This window comes from Microtus ochrogaster, chromosome 16, assembly GCF_000317375.1.
Source record: "Microtus ochrogaster isolate Prairie Vole_2 chromosome 16, MicOch1.0, whole genome shotgun sequence".
Taxonomy (NCBI): domain Eukaryota; kingdom Metazoa; phylum Chordata; class Mammalia; order Rodentia; family Cricetidae; genus Microtus; species Microtus ochrogaster.
In genome coordinates, this window is record NC_022018.1 from 50257553 (window position 1) to 50278958 (window position 21406).

The 21406-nt window shown below is 46.2% G+C and overlaps 1 protein-coding gene across 1 annotated transcript in view; it reads left to right on the plus strand.

The window, feature by feature from the left end:
• Cap2 (cyclase associated actin cytoskeleton regulatory protein 2) overlaps nt 1-21179 on the plus strand; it is a 139708-nt gene extending 118529 nt beyond the window's left edge. Inside the window, exons 8-13 of the mRNA XM_005355107.3 lie at nt 9496-9685; nt 10878-11050; nt 12095-12218; nt 12312-12394; nt 16595-16735; nt 19827-21179. Coding sequence (XP_005355164.1) covers nt 9496-9685; nt 10878-11050; nt 12095-12218; nt 12312-12394; nt 16595-16735; nt 19827-19910 — 795 coding nt within the window. The 3' untranslated portion in view covers nt 19911-21179. The remainder of the gene's footprint in view (nt 1-9495; nt 9686-10877; nt 11051-12094; nt 12219-12311; nt 12395-16594; nt 16736-19826) is intronic.
• Nucleotides 21180-21406: the final 227 nt, after the last annotated feature.

Consider the following 21406-nt stretch of genomic DNA (forward strand, 5'->3'; position numbering starts at 1 on the left):
TGGCAGTCAAAAAGAAAAGACAACTTGGAGATTCCAGATTCCGTCTACGTATCAATTGCAAAGCAAGCTCAGACTCTTGACACAAGCCCATTTCTCTCAAGTGCCTAGCTCACAAGAGCGAATTAGCCCGTGCCCCTGTGTATTGTTTCTGGTCTCTGCTGGCATGGCCCGCTCCACTCTTACCAAAAAAAAATCTACTTTGGGCATGTCGAACAGAAGTTACCTCCTACATTTTTGGAAGGGCCCATCTAAACATACGTCAGGCAGGATTCTAATTTTAGTGGTACTGACTGTGTATGTGTCTCTCGGGGTGTTTTCCAATATAAAGCTGTTACTACATCGCTGAAGTGACTTGATTTCGTTTACCCTGTTTTATTTTTCATCAGTTGGCAGTGTTTTGATTTGTTCCTGCCATCACAGCGAGCAACATATAAAATCCATGGGAGGATAACCTTCCTGGGATAGGGACGGGCAAAGCTCCAAGGGTGGAACTTTGAAGCCTGGGAGTCAGGGTTTGGATGTCACTACTTTTCTCTTGTTCATGAGACATGGTTTCCATGTAGCCCAGGTTGGATTCAAACTCCCTTTGTAGCCAAGGATGACCTTGAATTTCTGATCCTCCTTCCTCCAGCTCCCAAATGCCTGAATTACTGGCGCTTGCAACCACAACCAGTTTGTGCTGAGGATCCAAACCAGGGCTTTCTCTTGCAGAGCAAGCATGCTTCAAACCGAACCACATCCTCACCCTGAGATCTGGGTTCTTAATGACCTCCCTTTGCACATCTCGCGATAAGGCTGTGGGGAGCCTTGACTCTGGAAAGAAGCAATGCAAACAGGCCCTGTCTTGTCTCAGAGTTGTGCGCCCATCTCTTGATAGCAACTGCAAAGAAGTATTAGCACTTAGTGGGAATCCGATCTTTCCATAGTGTTCAATACCCATTCATAAAATGGAAAATAGTCTTTAAATTGACTTTCTAAAAGTTATTAATAAGCATATCCTTAAAACACTGTGTGGCACGTCTCTGTGGTATCATGAACAATTCTGTTTTCTTGGAATGGTTCCCGGGACCATTATTTTCTCTGGCGGAAGTCTCAAAATCCGAATAAGCGGTAAAAGAGAATCCAGCCTGAAGTCCTAAATCTATGTTGGCTTGTGCTTCTGTTGCTAGGATGCTCGTCCTGTAGTCACTACACAGTCACTCTTCGTCTTACTGTTATATTCTTACTGATCTGTGTGCGTGCAATGTGCTTTGCTGCGGCGTATGGTGCGTGCGTCTGCGTGTGTTGGGATGTGCACCTGTTTGCAAACATGTGGAGGCCAAACCAGGACCTCAGTGTCCTCCTCCTCCTCCACTGCCCTCTTCCTTGAGACAGGGGTCTCTCTTTCCCTGGACCAGGCTCACCACCTCCGCTAGGCTGGCTAGTCTGTCTCCGCTCGCTCAGTGCCGGGATTACAGGCACACACAACCATACCCAGTCTTTTCTGTGGGTGCTGGAAATTCGAACTCAGGTCCTCATGGCTGCAGAGCAAGCACACTTACCCACAGAGCCATTTCCCCAGCCCCTTGGTCATCTTTCTTGGTTTTAATTGTAATGGAACTGTGACATGAAGTGAATGTAAAATCTGCAGGGTTGGTTTTTTGTTTGTTTTGTTTTTTGGTTGGTTGGTTGGTTGGTTGGTTGGTTGGTTGGTTGGTTGGTTGGTTGGTTGGTTCGTTGGTTGGTTCGTTGGTTCGTTGGTTGGTTCGTTGGTTGGTTCGTTGGTTGGCTCGTTGGTTGGTTCGTTGGTTGGTTCGTTGGTTGGCTCGTTGGTTGGTTCGTTGGTTGGTTCGTTGGTTGGTTCGTTGGTTGGTTTTTCGGACAGGGTTTCTCTGTGCAGCTTTGCAGCCTGTCTGGAACTCATCTGTAGACCAGGCCAGCCTTGAACTCCCAGAGATCCACCAGCCTCTGCCTCCAAGTGCTGGGATGAAAGGCATGTGCCACCACTGCCCAGCAATCTGCCAGTCCTTAGAGAAGTTCTTTCTTTTGGAAATGTGTTGATTTCACTGCCATTGATCAAAGTGCAGAAATGAAGACCGTAAAGCCAAGCACACAGTAGCACACACCTGTAACCCCTGCCTGTGAGAGACAGAGGCAGAAGGGGCACTAGGAACCAGTCTAAACAGCAAGTTTCATGGCCAGCCAACCAGTCACACAACCAGATCCTATATCAGATTGGGGGTGGGGGTAAGTGTGACCAAGCAACATGATGCACTCTTGAAAACCCAACACTTGAGAGACAGAGGCAGGGGGATCGGACATTTAAAAGTGTACAGTGAATTTCAAACCAGCCTGGACTACAGGGATCTTTCTCTCGATAAAATAAAAAGCATTTAAAAAATCAAACCCTAAATCAGAAATTTGTGGTCAGAAGACTATTTAAGGTCTGTGCTTGAAGCCCTGGGTTCAATCCCCAGCCTTGCATAAACCATAGTACCATGTGCCTGTAATCCCAGCACTGGGGATGTAGAAACAGGAGGACCGAAGTCCAGAGTCATCCTTAGCTCTCTACGTAGAGAGCCAGACCTACATGGACAAGAGAGACAGAGAGAGAGATGGGAGAGGAGAGAGAGGAAAAAGAAGAGAGAGAGGAGAGAGAGAGAAGGGGGGGAGAGATAGAGGAGGAGGGAGACTAAGGCTTTAGTCTTTCTTTAGCCACTGACTCCTGTTATGGAAATGAGAGGTTTTATTGCTGTTATGTTTCGTGTGTTATATTATATCAGGTTGTTTGGGGTTCTTTGTCTTTAGAAGAGCCAATCAGCAACATTTATATAAAATGTTAGCTGCAAAACATAGTGAGTTCCTATGGGAACATACACGTGATTGAAATGGCCTGGGGACTTTTAAACATCTGAGGGTCTGACCAGGCACACGTGAGCTGTCACTGCTACCTGGAGATTGTTAATGGTAGGCTACATGATTAATGGGCCAAGATGGTTCAGCAAAGGACAGCCCGAGAGATTCTCTACCCAGAAACAAGGGAGCCAACTGTGTGTGTCCGTAAAGAAGGGAGGGGAGAAATAAGACCCATAAACACGTCAGCTGTTCCATTCCTGTGGCCTTATCTACCATCTCCACAAATACTTTAAGGACAGGTGGCTCAAAATATTCCTGTCACTAAGCTAGTTTCATAGACGAGAAGTCTCAGCAAATGCCCTGTTGTAAGCAACATAATCCACCTGTTCCCAGAGAGGATCATGTGCCAATTTTATGTTCTTGGTCCCTGAACCATTTTAAATGATGGTAAAAATACCAACCACAATATTGGTTGCTTGACCTGGTCTCGAAAGTTGGGGGCTAATGCTGTCTGTGTACATTTCCTCTTTACTGCGATCCCCTTAACCTCTTCTTTTCAGGATTAAGGGACTTACAAAGCACCCGATGGCATGGTCCAGCTCTAAACCACAGCAGCCCCGGGTCTGACTCCCTGACCCCACCTAAGTGAGCCCTATTGACCTTTCTTTATACAAACTCAAAAAGCTGGATAACAGGAATAATTTTTATGCTTATTTAGCCGTCAATTTAGACTATATGTGGATGAACTGGTCAATTAAAAAGTCGTGTTGGAAGGAACAAACATGTGTGTTCATTACATAGAATGACCGCCATAGAGCAAGAGTGAAATTCTACTTAAAATTGGAAGTCATCTCCATTTCTAATAAAATCTAAATTCTCAGAGTCTGGCATGGTGAGATTATTGCCTGTAATCTCAGCTCTTGAGAGGCTAAGACTGAGGCATCACTGGGAGTTTAAGGCCAACGTGGGCTATGTAGTATATTTGAGGCAAGACCCTGCTGTCTCAGAAACACCAAAAATAAATAAATAAATAAATAAACGAAACCTGACTCCTAAAGAGATTAAATGAGTAGCAACTGCTCTGAGAAGGAGCTGTCAGTGGAAACAAACCACAGGGCCCCCTGGTGCACAGCTGTAGTGCACACAATGTAGGCAAGATTGTAAGTAGCCAAAAACTTCCAGTTGCCCCCTGGGCTACATAGGACGCCTCTTGGTTTCCTGCCTACAGTTCATGGCTTTAAAAATGGAAGAGACAGCTGTTCCCAGGACAGTGACACCCATTTAGAAAGATTTGTAGAACGTTAACTTTCTTTAAAAAGTCTTTGTGCTAAATAAAAATAAAAAATAAGAAGTTCATAATCAAACATCTGCTCTCAAAATTCATCTTAATAGGCCTTAAAAGCCTCATTTGAGATTTTTGTGCTGCGTTCCTGCAACACAAGTGAACTCTTGCACCGGGAACACAGCCATTGGAAATCATAAATGCACCGCTTGTCTTTTTCCTCTTAAGTGGCAAGCCATTGTTAGATGACCTTTATAGACGCTCTTTTTTAATTGTGCCCAGCCTGAAACCTCTGAGACCCTTAGGAGACTCCTCTCCCCAGCCTCTGAAGAAAGGTTAAGTCATTGTCTTGGGGAGGAGCCACTGCTGCTTTGCTAAGGTAAAGCCTGCCTTCCTCCAAGCCTCAACACTGAGATCCTCACCGTAGGTTCTCAGCATGGCTTTCTCTGCTAGACGCGTGATTGTGCAGTTGGTTGGTTTGTTTTTCTGGCACAAAGACTTTTTAAAGAAAGTTAATGTTCTGCAAAGCTTCCTAAATGGATGTCACTGTCCTGGGAACAGCTGCCTCTTCTATTTTTAAAGCCATGAACTATAGGCAGAAAACCAAAAAGCGTCCTACACAGCCCAGGGGACACCTGTAAGTTTTCAGTTACCTACAATCTTGCTTACATCATATACACTACAGCTCTGCACCAGTGTGCTCTGTGGTCTGTTTCCACTGATGGCTACTTCTCAGAGTAACATCCATGTCTCATCCCAGTCACGTGACCTCGCTCCCTTGGGTTCTGGCTCTACACTGTGGCCATCAAATGAAAGTCATTGTTCAAGTCAAACATATTATGAAAGAATTTATTAATGAAAGCTTTCTTTGAACTGGGGCAGTAGCTCAGCCAATAGAGTACTTGCCTTGCATGCATGAAGGTCTGAACTTCCCACCCCAAGGCCCGTGTTTTAGGGCATGGGGAGGGGGAGGCCATGGAATGGGTAGGATTGGCAGTACGGCTCAGTGAGTAAAGGCACCTGCCGCCAACCCAGATGACCTGAGTTTGAGCTCTGTGATGCGCTGAACAGAATTGGCCCCTGAAAGTTGTTCTTTGGCCTAGTCAAGGTTGATGGCTCCTGAAGAGCAAAGCCTGTAGGGGGAGTGGGGAGAAGGAGGAGAGAAATCAAGGGAGAAACTTGGAGAAATACCCAGAATATCGGGTAATGTATTTAAGAGGACCATACCTCTAAGCATCCTATGGGTGCTTTGCACAGATACAAAGCTCCACTCAAGGAATGAGTGGCGTCTACATGCTAATATAGTAGTTTCCCAAGACCTCAGTAGCACCCAGCAGGGAAGGGAACCCTCTGCAGTGCCCTTCCCTTCAGGTTCCCAAGGCAGCACCTACCTCTTTGCCCGCCCCTTGGCAAGCTCTCTGTCTGTGTCTCTGCACAGACCCAACTCAAATCCTGAAGAATGCAAAATCTGCTCCGGTCCAGTGCCCTGTCCTCTGAACTTTCCCCATCACCACCACCACCTCCATCAGTGCCTACAGCCTCAGTTCCCATTGCTGTCAGTGCACACCCCATGCACCAGGCCCTGGTGATCTTGTTCCCATTCAGTCTGGACCCCCAGTATTTCACCTTTCCTGTTATGGCTACCTTTCAAAGGTAGCATGCTGGGGATCATTGACTTTCAATCTCTAGTCTCTAGGACATCAAGACCTCATCCCAGAACAACTTGAGTACTCCATCGGGAACCAGGGTCTGGGTGCAAGTGTAATCAGTGGGGACAGAGATAACTGAGCAAGAGGCCAGGTTTTCCAGAAGAATCCTAAAGCACAGCAAGACCAGTGTAGAAGATGACTTGATTCTGCAGTGCCAGTGCCAGAACCAAGAGGTCCTAATCTCCCCCGACCCCGGCAAACGAAGACCATCCCAAGCCACTCATAAGGCGACAACCGGGTACAAGTGAGAAAGACCCATGAGGCACAGCGACACACACCAATGACCCTTGCACTAGGAGGACTGAGGGAAGAGAAAGAGGATGAGGCTAGCCTGGGCTACATAGCATGACCCTGTCTCAAAAAAAAAACTAAGTCAAGGCTATTGTTCCTCCCAATACTTAAGTTACACATATTCTAAGCAGAAACCCATCAAAAACGCTATTTCAAAAGGTAATCCATGCCTCTGGTCTTTGCTTTTTAATATAATATTTGTATTAGTCGTTTGAGAATTTTATAGATGCTTGCAATGTATTTTGATCATATTCACTCCCCACCACCACTACTCCTCTCCATAACTCCTCCCAGGCTCACCCTCTATCTCCCCATCCCCTCCCAACTTCTTGTGGACCAGTGACTTTAAACAAACAAACCCTAGCGTGGTAAAATGGCTCATACGGTTGCCAAGCCTGACACCGGGTTCCGTTCCCAGGACGCCCCGTGACAGTAGCTGGAAAGAACCCATTCCTATAAGTTGTCTTCAGACTTCCACACGAGCCGCATGGCAAACATGAGCACATGCATGAATAAGTAAGTGTCATTTTTTGTTAATAAAGCTGGATGTTTTGGTGAACACTTCTAATCCCAGGTCATCGCGGTAAGTGGAGGCAGAAGGATCAAGAGTTCAAGGTCATCCTCGGCAACCTTGTGAGTTCCAGGCCAACGTGGGCTGCATGAGACCCTGTCTCTGAAAAAAAAAAATCTGGATATAAATAAAAGATTTCTATAAAGAAGACTTTAAAACACAACAGACACATGCAAAAATTATGCCTCTGGCCCTGGCTGATAGTTTATTATTGAATGCAAACGGCTTTTCAGAGTTCCTGCTTTCTTTTCTGCCAGGGGATTTCCGTACAGCCCAGGTGACATTGCCCTATTTAGGGTTCATCTCAGTCCATAGGACAGGGTGGTTGTTCCCACACTGCACTCAGATAGAGCGGTGGACACACACGGGCACACACACACACAGGAGTGTGTGGCGTACCCTGCTTTCATTCCCCAGCTAGTATTTCTGCCACACAGCCTGGGCTCAGGAGGTTTTAACAGATCCGTAGGTACTTCAGCCATTACAATAGATGAGAACCCTGGCATGGAGCTCATGGAGCTGGCATATGAGCCCTGGTGCAGTTGAGTCCTGACTGAAAACCTTTGACACCTGAGAGTCCTTCCTCAAAGCCCCGCTCCCCCAGCCGGCTTCCTCTCTTCTTCACTGGGCATCGTGTGGGATGTCTTACTGGCTACTGCCCACTGGATGCCAGGTTATAGGAGGGCATGGAAAGCACTGAGGCTGTGGTCTGTAATGGCACAGAAAGAGAAGGCCGGCTAAGATAAGTTCCTCCCCTCCCGGGCTTCGGGGGCAGCCTGAAGAGATTGAATTCAGGGAAGGCCTAATCAGTTTGGTTTCAAGTCCACTGTTGAGTAAAGCCCCTGCATGCTAATTGCAAAGTAACCTTGGAAACCGGAGCCTGATACCCAGCGAATGATGTGGAAATGAGGCTGCACCTCAGAAGGGCACGTCCAAGGCAGCATCTCACAAGCCCCAGGCGTCCTTGATTCGGGAGATTCTTATTTTCCACATTCATCTCCGTCAACCCTCTGCCCGCTGTCACCGGGCAAACCGCATGGATGTGTCAGCGTCCCCAGAAGATGGGATGCGGTTTGTTATTGTTGTTGCTGCTGCTGTGTCCCCTCCCAGCTCTCGGGCTCAGAGACTGAAGAGGGGACCGGCTTCCTTTCTCACAAAACAGGAGCCCTGCAAAGCTCAAGTTTTCAGAGGTTGGGGGAGGGGCCGCTCCCCCTCTGACTGCAGGAATAATGACACAGTTATGAGAGAGTAATATTTAGTGGCTCTCGCTGTCTCTCACCAAGGCCTGGGATAGGGTTTGATGCGAAAAACTTGTCCTGCAAACCCTTTACTAGTCTGAGCAGTTCCTCAGCTTTCACCTCAGAAGCAAGATAGAAATCCTTTAGGATCCTGGGGGAGGAAAAACTGGCTGCTCTCAGGAGCTGTGAAATCCTTTTCTGCTGGATCCCAGAATCCTGACAGAGTCGGGGTGCTCCTCCTCAGGAAACAGAGAAAGCAAAAGTGCTGCAAATCCCAGCTCTGAAGAGGAGGCTTCAGCCTGCTGAGGCTCAGACACACGTTCTGAGTGAGAGGAGAAGCTTTTCTCCTCCCAGCCATTCTGTGCTGAATAGAGATTATGTAAGAACTCAAAATTAGCTGCCTTAAGAGACGACCGAGGATTAAAACTTCCTGACTTTGACATCTCATAATACCAAGTTGTTTATGAAAATGATATTATGCTGTTCTCATTAGCATTTAGGGCTTATATAATGTTTCAAGTTTTGTATTTTGGTATTGAAAACACACGCGCTGTTCTGTCTCTCCCAATTTCTTAGTTCTCCATTACATCCTATTTTGAGACAGGGCTTCACTATGTAGTCCAAACTTAGCTCCATATAGTAAGCCCAGGGTTGTCTGAAACCAGTCATTCCCCTGCCTCAGATCCTGAGTAATGAAATTCCTGACATGTTCCACTACCCCGGCTCTGCCTCTTGAAAATTTAATTGGCTTCTAATTCCTTTTCATAGGTATATAGCCATATGTCAGTATTTACAAAGATTCTCCGTACATAAGAGTACTTGATGCTCGTCCAGACCCGAGTTCAATTCCCATGTCAGGGAGGTCACAACTGACTATAACTCCAGATTCAAGGAAGCTAATATCAGTAGATACTCACACACTATTACATATACCCAAACAGACATATATATATATATGTATATATATATATACATATATATATATTCACATAAATAAGGCTATTGCCTGTGAACCTTGACATTCGCAGAGCTGTCAGAGGGTCCCAGGTGCCTCTGGATCTGCCCGTCACCCAGGTCACAGATGGCAATTTGTTTGTCCTTGTTTGAGGCATGCATATTCATAAAGCAAGTTCCAGAGAATTTTAGTGTCTCTTTACCTGCTCAGAAGTGCTCAAAAATGTCTGATAACTCTCTCTCTCTTTCTCTTTAGTGGTTGTGGTTTCCACTGTCCACAAAAAAAAAATAAAAAGTTAATTTTCTTATCCTTTGAACCACCTTTTCTCACCATTTTGTAGTCAATACTGGTTCCATTCTTATCCAGAGCCTTGCACATGAATTTGGGACTGTGGACGTTTGCTGATGACCTAGTGGTGGGATCCCTACATATGCAGGGCCCACCCAACAGACTGTACGCTTCCAATACAGATCCCACCCTGATCCAGGGCCCTTCATACAGGCTCGCCATGCTTGGTACTGCCACTGGGACCCAGTCGGAGAGTCTTGACCCCCGGACAGAATCCCAGCCAGACCTTCAGTCTCAGCCAAGCTCCCATCATCTGTCTCCCACAGGGTCCTGTAGCATCCACAGCATCTGTGTTTTCCGTCCTCTCCTCTGGGCCTGGTCTCCCACCACCACCGCCACCACCGCCTCCTCCTGGGCCACCTCCACTCTTTGAGAATGAGGGTAAAAGTGAGGAGTCTTCTCCTTCTCGCTCTGCTTTATTCGCCCAGCTTAACCAGGGAGAAGCCATCACAAAAGGTAAGAACGCAAGTCCTCGAAGCTGGCTCCCTCTTCCTCCGGCTCTAGACTTGGGTTCTCTAAGGCCCCCATAAAATGCACATCACTGCACCCCCATTAAGACACAGGGAGAAAGAGTTGCCTTTGGGAGGTGGGCACTCCAGGACATAGGTTCCATGGGCTACCACATGGACCAGCAAGAACTCAGAGACTCTGTGTTCTCAGTTGACCAATGAGTGGTCCTTCCTTGGCCCCAGTGCTTCCCACCATCCTCCAAAACTAAGTCATCAAGACCAAATGAAATAAAATTGGTGAATGGTACTCCTGTCCTGCAATATGGCAATTAGTTGATTTTTTTTGATGCAAATCCTTAAAATGTATCAGGATCAAAAGTACAAGTACATGTATGCTAAACAACATAGTCACATTACCAAAAGGTGTGTTGCAGGTATTTCCCATCCCCTCCCCCCGCCCAACTAATAGGATTGAGGGTGTGGATGGGGCTGAGAGCTGAGAACTCAAACTTTCCCGATTTAGCCCAGGCTCAGACCTGCTCTGCTGATCCTTCTGAAACTCACTTGCAAAGCAAAGGATTGGACTTCTAACTCTAAAGCTGCTTCCGGATTCTAAGAACTACTTACTGGGGTATCATAGCCTTTTAAACTATACCTAGAAAATTAGTAGGCTATGAGTAAGCCAAGAACCCTTTGGGGTTAAGATGGCTTGAGGGTTTGTAGGAATTTTTGTTTACTTTTTGCGGGGGGAGAGGGGGAGTCATTTATCTTCACTGTACCTATACTGTGCCACCTTCTGTTTTAGTTTCCTTTCTATTGCTATTATAAAATACCCTGACGTCAGTGACTCTAAGGGAGGGGAATTTCTTTGGAGCCCAGGTTACAGTCCCCCAGTGTGGGATAGTCAAGGCAGGAACTTGAAGCAACTAGTCAAGAGTAGAGAGAGAATAATCACACCTGTGCTTGGTATTCAGCTGATTTTCTCTACTCTTTTATAGTCCAAAGTCCAAAACCGGGGCATGGTTTTGGTATCACCCATTTTTAGGCTGTTCCTGCATCAATTAAGGCAATCAAGACAACCCCCACAGACATGTCCACAGGCCAACCTGATCTAGACAGTCTCTTGTTGAGATTCTCTTCCCAGGTGAGTCTAGGTTAGGGTAAGTGGACAACTAAAACTAACCACCCACGTTTCCTAGGGCTCCGGCATGTCACAGACGACCAGAAGACACACAAGAATCCCAGCCTGAGGGCTCAAGGACAAACTCGATCTCCAACCAAAACCCACACGCCGAGCCCTACATCTCCAAAATCGAATTCTCCTCAGAAGCACGCTCCGGTGTTGGAGCTGGAAGGGAAGAAATGGAGAGTGGTGAGTCCAGGCCCTTTAGCGTTTACTCTGATTCACGCGGCTAAACCAACTCTAAACACCTAAGCAGCGAAAACCACGTCCCAAAGACATGGGGACTCCTAGGTGACGTGCCATGACGGGGAAAACCCTGGCTAGAGCGAGAAGCCAGGTGCTCCCGCGGGCTTGCAGGTTGTTTTCCGGTAGCTCCCGTGAATTCTTTCCTTCTGCTTTCTAGCTAAATGAGGTAAAAGCGTGAATAACATTTACCGTTAACCACCTTTAAGTACACATTCCTATGGCATGGGGTGCGTTTACACTGTTGTATTTCCAGCCTCGGCATTCACCTCAGACGACTCTTCAGCTTGCAGAACTCTAACCCTCTACCCCAGTCACTGTCAGTGCGTTTTCTTCCTAGGAACGTGACTACTGATTTCCAGAACTTTTAATCAGACAGGGAGAAGCCATCACCATGTGGTGTTGGGAGTCTGTGCCTTGTGGTGATGGACTGATTGTTTCATGCCCAGCCATAGGCCGATGCTGCCACCCCCTATTCTCGGGGTTAATTCTATGAGCAGATCATAGATGCTTTGAATATGGATGTTAGCTGGAGTCTTTAAGGACCCAGAGAGCTTCCTTAAAGATGAAGGAACAACATCCCTGGAAAAATTGTCAGGGCCTGGGTAGACACTGGAGCTTAGACCACTGTTTGGATGTCATCAGTACCATCTCCTGATGGACACAGCAGGGTCTGCTGCAGCATCAAGTGGAGTGTCAGCCTCCAGGTCTCCATAGCAACCACACCCCTGCTCCAGCCCTGCCCTCTAGGAGGACTGCTAACATCTGACTCTTGGCAAACTGGTAGACACTTTTAAGCTGTGGTTCACCCACTTCCATAATTACAATTGACAGCTAAGACCTGGAAGTTTCTCCATAAGGAGAATGTTCTGGAAGAAAGCAGACTGGAAGGCAAGAATTCTGTCGAAGCCTCCAGCAGTGTCCACACTGAGTGGGTGCAGCCTCTATCTTTCTGTCTGTGTTTAACATCCATGTCTGCCTTCCTTTCAGGAATACCAAGAGGACAAGAATGACCTTGTCATCTCCGAGACCGAGCTGAAACAAGTGGCTTATATTTTCAAATGTGAAAAATCCACTCTTCAGATAAAGGGGAAAATAAATTCCATCACTGTTGGTAGGTGAAACTAAGGCTGTGTGTTTGCTGTGATGAGCTGTGCTACAGAAACACGCTATGCGCGCTTACTGGAGCTTCCCTTTTCCCTTTTAGATAATTGCAAGAAGTTTGGTCTGGTGTTTGATAATGTCGTGGGCATCGTGGAAGTGATCAACTCCAAGGACATTCAGATCCAGGTGAGTGGGCTCTACAGCCATTCTCTGTACGGTCGTGGCTTTGCATGGGCCACTCATCTTCCTGCAGGGGACAGAGGAATGGGCTCATTCCTCATGTCCACTCAGAAAACACCCGGTTCCTGTTCTTTCTAAACACAGCTCCATTGTCGCCTCTCTGGGGAAGCCCTGTCTTTACTCTCAATCGCCGTTAGTCTGTCTTTTTTTTTCTTCTCCCTCCTATTTTGTACTGAAAGCACACATCTTACCATCTCCATCTTAGGGATGGGTAATGAGCTGGGGACGTAACTCAGCAGCAACCGTGCAGCACACGGAAGACCCTGGGTTCTATCCACAGATCAAAAAAGAAATCAAAGCCAGCTATACAACCTTTGGAGTTCTAAATACATATAGCACCTGAATACCATATGCACCCAATAAATGTTGCCGAGCTCACGATTGGATGAGTCAGCTGCTATGGATAAAGGATATTGAGAGACGACCCTAGAATAATAATAGTCCCCTGCCAAAGGGAGTTTCCGCTATGTGGAAAATGGCCTTGAGGAAGAAGCGGGGGACTTGTATAGAATGTAGATAATCAGAAAAACAACCCAGGGAGTAGGATTGGAATTGAATTTTCAGGAACAAGAGAAAATCTGTACTCCTTTAGTAATGCTTACTTTATTAAATAGACTTTTGCAACATACAAAAGCCTACAGGACTTCTGACTTTGGGCCAAGTCCAACTTTTCTCATTGATTATACTATTGGCATATTGTTAATTACCCCTTACAATCTGGTGTTTCCTCATGATGACTGACAAAATTAGATTTCAGTTTTATAAATCTTTCTCTTTCCTGGACTTCTCTACATCCATGCTTTTAATTAGAACTCATTAAATTGCATATATAACATTTGTATATTTACCTTGTCATTTAAGAAATTGGTGTTGTTTATGCCCACTGGATCTAACGTGTAAAGGAGCTGTACATGCAAGACTGACTGTATGCTCAAATATCAATGTGGGAGCTGTCATGAAAGCGGAACACTGGGGTCCCCGATACATCTTAGCGACATAGTGAGCCTGGCACACTCACTGAAGGACAAATTGGCACCATGTACTACTGAATACCCCATCCATAGCCTCTGGCTGAGTCATTGGGTGTTTATGTCCATACAGTAAAGCTCTAGCCACAGGCTGAGGAAACGTCCATACAGTAAAGCTCTAGCCACAGGCTGAGGAAACATAACACATGATCTGTAGTGTCATGGTAATGGCAACAATAAAAAATATATCTAAGTGTGCATCAACTGGCAAATGAGTAAACAAGTCTTTCTAGTTGAATACTAGTCAATAGTTAAAATGAATGAACTGTACGTGGCAGGCATAAAAACCAGGTGAATTTTTAAAAACAGGCAAATAAAGCCCTTGAGCAAAAGAGAAAGTTATAGGATGGCAGGGGCTGTGTGATATATCCAGTCATTAAAATATAGCAAGTGTGTGCAAACCAGTTCAACATGAAGCCTGACAGGTCTAGGTGCCCTCCTGTACGTTTCACCCAAAAGATAGATCATAAACAAAAACCAAAAGTCAACTATCAGAACAGCCAGGAGAGTAGTTACCGATGGGGAGGGGAGCAATGAGAAGGAGGGGGAGGGAAAGGGAGGTGGGAGACGGCACCCAGGGGACTTCAGTGATACTGGAAGACTTTGGTTCTCAAGAGGAAAGCAGAACAGAAGTTGGGTGTGTGCTGCACACCTGTAATCCAGCACTTGGGAGGACTTCATGTAGTTAGAGGCCAGCTTGATCTGTATAGCAAATCCCAGGCTAGCCCGGGCTGCACAGTGAGACCCTGTTCAAACAACAAACAAGCCAACGTAATAAAGCCCGGTGTAACAGTGTACAGCTGGGCTCGCAGCACTTGGGAGGCAGAAGCAGGAAGGAGAAGGGTCAGCAATTCAAAGCCATCCTTGGTCCCATTGCGAGTTCAAGGCCAACCTAGGCTATATAAGAAAGGGAGGGAGGGAGGATCAGAGAAAAGAAGGGAGGGAGAGAGAGAGGGAGGGAAAGAAAGAGGGAGGGAGGGAGAGAGAGAAAGGGAGGGAGGAAAAGAGGGAGGGAGGGAGGAAAAGAGGGAGGGAGGGAGGAAAAGAGGGAGGGAGGGAGGGAGGGAGGGAGGAAGGAAGGAAAGGGAAGGGAAGAAATTGTCAAAAACGCCGAAAAGGAAATAAGCCAAAATGTAACACTGATAAAGTTGTTGCAGGAAGTGTATGTATCTATTATTCTTTGTTTCCATGCCTGAAAACTCTTGTACCATCTTTAAGGGATGTGAACCTGCACTGAGAACAGTGGCCTCTGGACGGATGAGCCTCGGGTTCCCTGTGTAGAGAAATAGAAGAAGCGATTCAGAGACAAGAGAAAGACGTTTAATTGAACACTTAGTGAAATTTTGGGTGATCAAACCAAGAGAGTTCCATTACCTAGTTAAAGTGCCCATTAAATTGTTTCAAAAGGGCCTGGGCACCACCGAAGCAGAAATCAGGTCGCCTGCCTGGGGCTGAGGCGGGACCGCCTAGAAGTGGCCATTAGCGATACTTTTAGAATGATGGGACTCTTCTAAAAGTGGCTTGTGGTCCTGATCACACAACTCTAGTACATCTATGAAATAGCATCCAATTTTACACTTAAAAACGGGTGAATTACTGTATATATTTCACTACAATCATGTTATTTTATAAAAAAGAAAAAAGCTAAAGTTCATGTAATTTGGCCTAGTAATCCTATTTTCGGCCAGATGGTCTAGGAAAATATTCAGATTGGAGAAGGCAGACAACAATAGTCAGTGGAAATCTCTTACGTTGTTAGGAAGAAATAACACTCGTAAGTCAACCCTCTAGGACGCATGGCAGTGGGGCTTCCCTTTGCTTGGCTGGTGGGATGCGTGGTGTTCAGGGCTGGAGTTAAATGCTTTTCATCATTGTAACATAAGCAAGTCTAGAAATCATCAAAACAAGACTACCGGCACATTTTAAAACACATACATGTATAAACATGCACACACACATGTATACACATATGTGCACACACTATTTTATTTCAGGCAGAGCCCTGTTTTTACTTACCTGACCTTGAGCTACCCCGCTTTCTCTACCTTTCTCTCGGTCTGGGGTTCAATTCCAACTCAGTATCCAGTTTCTATGGAGCAAAAAGAGGAGAAAGAGAGAAGCAAGGTGGCCCGGCTAGACACCCCACCCCCACCCCAAGGAATTCACTAGGGGCACCTGTACTCCTGACACAATTTGTCCCTTTGGTTTGCAAACTAGCCTTTTCTTTGGGTTGAAAGGATAGATGTCTTTATTGCTTTAATTACCATTACAAGAAGAAAACTTCTAGAGTTATAATAAGGTCTTTGGGGGAACCATATATCCCTGTGGACATTGGGGGGGAGGGGCAGGTCTGGAAACTGATTGTTGGAGGAGAAATTCAAAACTGGTCTGCATTTTTACCGGACTTCTATATTTGTAAACAGTACAGGGCTACAAAGCGCTGCCCCCTCTTGCCGCAGGGTCCTGGTTATCTATGGGAATGTCCTCGTGTTATCTATGGGAACGTCCTCCATTTGAACTTGAAACGAATACAGTCTGAAATACCTAGACACCTTTCTCATTTGAACTTCACCTTCAGCCCCAAGATTCTTACTCAGCAAATGACTTGCCTGAGAAGAATGGCAGAGTCCCCTACTTCTTCTGGAGTTTGGGAACAATCTACTTGGCTTCTGTTCAAAATGAATCTTATTGTGCAGCGCCTGTGTGCATACTTGTTTCAGCCCCAGGCTCACAGATAACTGTCAAAACTTAAATTTTAAAGCAAATGAATCCTGTTTCTCCTATCATGAAATCAGATACACATTTCAGAGTCACTAACCGGGTTGCCAGGCTTTTCTGAACGTTTTAGCTGCTGCTTCCAAAGTAATCCCTTAATTTCATCTCAAGAAAGAGACCCTGAGCGTTTAGGATTCCATCTTGTATAGTCCTTTCATTGTATCCCCAAATGACACCTATCCTGCTCGTAGACAGAGAGAGAGAGCACACAGCCCAGGAGTCCTAAAACTTAGTTTAGCTGAACTCACTATAGCTGGAGGAATTCAGGAGAGTATCTGCTTGGGTACATGCTCATTTTTATTTTGTTGCTTTGGTCCCTTCCGCCCCGCCCCCCTTATTTCAGGTAATGGGGAGAGTGCCAACAATTTCCATTAATAAGACAGAAGGGTGCCACCTGTACCTCAGTGAAGATGCGCTAGACTGTGAGATCGTGAGTGCCAAGTCATCTGAGATGAATGTCCTGATCCCTCAGGGTGATGATTATGTAAGTACCTTCCAAAAGCCTGTCCAGAAACGTCATGTGTCACAGTCACATTAGCATTCTTGGAGAGTGGCTCGTCAGCTACTCTCTAACAAGTGTCATCTGTAGACAGCTTCACAGGCCGGTAAGGGAAATGGAGGAGCACCTTCCGTGTGTCCCCTCTCCTGTTAGCTCCTGCGTTTGTGTCTGGAGACTCTTTGCTAATCATTACTGGAACGAGCCAGCCCTTTGCGCCTGAAGTCCTTTTCTGTAGGACTAAATGTTTTCCTTTCCTCTGATGGAGGTAAACAAATGAGGAGAGATGCTTTGGGGGTTGCAAGGAAGGGAGGAGAAGGAATAGAAGGAAACCTTCCTGCTTCTGAAGCCAAAAATGTTATGATCCTCTTAACATAAGGATCTGCTGGGAAGCTTGGTAGAAAGGTGGGCTCCAAACCCTGGAAAAACCTAGGGCTGGATTCAGGAGCCTCACAGTGGGGCTCGGAATCTGGGCTCTTCATGTACGCTGTGGGGGCACACGTGGCAGAGGAAAACGTCAGATGTCAGTCCTTGCCTTCCACTTTATTTGAGACAGGGTTTCTTGTTCACTACTGTCTAAGCCACAGTTCTAGCTTCTGTGAGTTATCCTCTCTCATCTCATCTGAGAAGGGCTTAGATTGCAGGCATACAACGTCACAGGTGTGCAACATAGCATCTGCTTTATGGATGGGTTTAGGGGCTTCAAACTTAAGTCCTCCTGCCTAGACAGACAAGCACCTTGCCCACATCCCCAGCCCCAGAATCATGTTTCTCAGAAGGCTCCCAAGTAAGTTTTTATACTATCAGCCCATGGAATTCCTCATTTGGAAACACTAGCCCAAGTAATTCAGCCAGAATTTTCTTTCTTCACATCTCCCCAGTGAAGCAGCTTCTAAAGGAAGCTTCTCTCAGAACCACAGCTTCACACGTTAAAGCCGAGTGAGACTGAATACATTCCGTTTCTTTGGAGTCTGAAGTATGGCATCTCAGTTTGCGGTTGTTGCTGCAGGGAAGCAGGAGAAGAAGCAGCACATGGAGGATGCTAACTGTGTGAGGCAGGAGGAGGCAGCAAACCAAGAGCTTTAACGAGCATGCCTTGCGGAGAGGGGCCATGCCAGCCAGATGGGTCAGTGAGCAGCTCTCTCAAGAGCAGTCAACAGACGGGTTGATTTCCTTAAGCAGAGATTATCCACACCCATCCAGGCTTTCTTCAGCTTTACTCACACAAGCCACATGCTGCAGCCTAGAGTTCCTCATCTGAGTTTCAGGCTCGATACTTTGCAAACAATGGGCATTGATTCGCCACTTTGGGTACAGAGACTGACTTTAGGGTGGACAAGCATTCCCTCTCAGTCAATACAGACGGGGAGCAGAGTAGGACAGCTGGCTATATACTGAGCCGTCCCTGGTCTTTGTAGGTGTGTAAGCAGAACGTTCAGCTGTAGGGGAACTGTACCAACTATGACAGGCAGTGGGGTTTGGGTGAGCACTTCAGACTCATTGAGCTGGTCTCTGAGCCTGCTACCAGGCATCTGCAATTGTTAAAGTTGTTCAGGTGGATTCCATTATGGAGCCCAGATGGAGACCCAGCAGCTTAAAGAACGTCTATCATCAAAGCCTAAGCTTTTGTCCTGAAATGTAGTCTTGCCTGTTTGGGTCAATGGCATTGCTCCCTCAAGTTGTTGGATCCTCTTTACGCATTTTCCAGCCGGAGGTGGGAGGGAGCGGTGCAGACCCTGCCTTGGATGTTAGAATGTCGGACAGTGGGCATGCTTCATGCTGATAGAAACCAACCTCCCAGAGAAGAGCGGTGGATGTATCTGTGTCTTTGATGCTGCAGCGTCTTACTATCAAAGAGGCCTCTTCATGATGGCACATGCACCTAGCATACAGTAGACCCTGGACTCCGTGCCCAGCTTGAGGTCTGTAGCATACCTGAGAACAAAGCCAAGGCTCTGGTTACACTTGAAGAAGAGTGCCAGAAGTGATACCAGGCACACATATGCATTAGATCACTCAAGATATTTCTACTGTAGGTTAAAGACCAAGACAAACATTTATAGTCTTAGTACTTGGGAGCTTGAGGTAGGAGAATCATGAGTTCAAGGCCAGCTGGGGCTACATAGCGTAAGACCCCGTATCAAAAATCACTTGATTTTTCTATTGAAGCTCTCATTCTAGAATTCCTTCATTATTGCAGCAAAATAAGTAAATAAATCACTTCTCAAGACTGTACAGGAAGTCTAGTGAAGATAGAGAAGCTAGAGCTGAAGGGCATGAGTTAGTGTGTGTGCGTGCGTGTATTCTCATGCCTGAAGAACACTTTTACAGTGTCTCAAAGAATAGACAAGTTTGGGCTCCATTCACACACTGATGTCCCCTGAGAGTTTGATGACCAGAGCTTCTTACTCTTTTCCCCAGCCCTGCCAAATCAGAATTAATAAGATCATGGGATGATTCAGGGCATGTTCAGGTTTGATGGAGAACAATGGCTTAGAGAGACTGGCCGGACTTACACACTGGGCATTCTGTTCATTGGTGCTGCCATCCGGGGCCAGTTACTGAACATCTCATCTCAAGCCTCTGCTCCCTACAGGTGGCATCTCAGTAGCACCAAGCTCATGAGGCCTTTGGAGATTGCCTGAGTTTGGTGTCTGGTTCTCATAAGAATGCCTACTTTGGGCTCGGGGTATAGCTCACTTGTAGTATTTGCCTCCCATGAATGAGGCCCTGGGTTCTACCTCCAGTAGTACCTTAACCCTCAGCCATGCCTATAATCCCAAAACTCAGGATCAGAGGTTGAAAGTCAGCCTCATTCAAGTACTTAGTGAGTTCAAAGCTAGCCTGGATATGTGAGACATGTCTCCAAAAGCAAGCCTGGCTCTTTGTAAATACTGTCAGGACCACCCCGGCATACAGTCACAGAACACATGGGTCTGCATGTGACTGGGGCCTCTCAAAAGGTGTAGATTAGCATTTGATGCAGTTTTTCTCACCTACCAGATGACATCTGTCAGCCTTCCACCTGTTTGCAAAAGGAAGCTTTCACATAAATAACTGTCTTCTCAACTTCTTCCAGAGAGAATTTCCAGTTCCTGAGCAGTTCAAGACCGTATGGGATGGATCCAAACTGGTCACTGAACCTGCAGAAATCATGGCCTAACCTGCAGGAGCTGTCCTTCCCTGAGTCTTCTCTAGCAAACAAGCAGAAGCAAGGAGCTGCTAGGAACTAGACGTCACCCTTGCCCCTGCCTCTACGTCAGCCTCCCGCCCTTCCGTGCTGTGGAAGCGGTGTCTTTCCTGGCTCGCTTTTGTGGGCATTCTGAAATATGTAGCATTGGATCATGATTTGTGTGTGATTTTAATTCCACATGAGCGCAGCAGAGTTAAAGGAGAAGGAATTCTGTTCCCGTCGTATCCTGAACACCGTAACTGACAAGTAAGATCCCTGCTCGTGTCTTCGCTTAGGTTTAGCTGCTAGTTGAAACATGAAGCCTTAGAGAATCGATGTGTGTTTTCACCTTCTAGACAAGCTTAACATGATAAAATAGTCTCGTGCCCTGAAAAGTATGGCTCTATTTTTAATTTTTACACGTTCACCTTTATCAGTGTGACTGTCCTGTCAGCATGAACACGTACTTCAATCCATGTTTTTATAAACACACACACACACACACACACACACACACACACGCAGGAAATTCCAAGGACCAAACTTGGTTTCTTGGTCCTGAGAAAGACAATATACCCTTTGCAATTTCAGAAAAACAAAAGAAATTCTAACTTTTCACCCTAAGTACTTCCCGCTGCATCCCCTGAAAACTCTTATTTGTCTGCCCGTCCTGAAGCCAGAGAGCGGGAGGGGACGTGGTCCTCATTGCGCTTTATAACACCTTGCAGCTCTGCTCCTTGAATGGCTCAGCCTTTGCTTTCTAGTTTCCAAGTCGCTCCTGTTAGCCAATGCCCCATACAGTCTCTAATGCTTGTTAGAGATCAGCTCCTTTTCCATCCACGAGGCTCGCCATGCTGAACACCAGAGAGCCAGGCAATTGCTTCTTGCACTGTCGTTGTTTGGCTCCGCTCCGCTTCTCTAGTCTTGGTAGTCCGTGCTTTTTCAAGTGAGCAGTGACGCTTCTCCTCATCTTCTCTGCACGGCCCCGGGAACTCTGCAGTTTCTTGGGTCATATTGTAGCATAACGCTTTCGGAACCAATAGGAGCGCCTCGATTGTGCCGATGAAGCCCTCTGCATATTATTTTCATTTTTTGAATAGCTTCTATATCCATATAGTATTCAGATCACTGATGTTCATGTATCAAAGTTTTGCTATAAAAGTTCTGTCCTTACGAATAATGTTGTGGCTTTAGTAAATATCATTTTTGAACAGTAAACTTATACTAAGTAAAAACTAATTGTTTAAATACTGAGATGAATTCTGGGTGGTTTCATTGGTTGTTGTTTGCATGCTTGCTCGTTTGTTCATTTATTTGGGGTCATCCCTGGATACAAAGTGAGACACTGTCCAGAAAAAAAAGGTTACAGGGCCAGCGAGAGCTCAGGGGATGGAGGTGCCTAATGTCAAACCTGACACCCTGAGCTTGATCTCCAGGAACCATGTGGTGGAAGGAGAGAGCTGACATATGCAGTTTGTCCTCTGTGT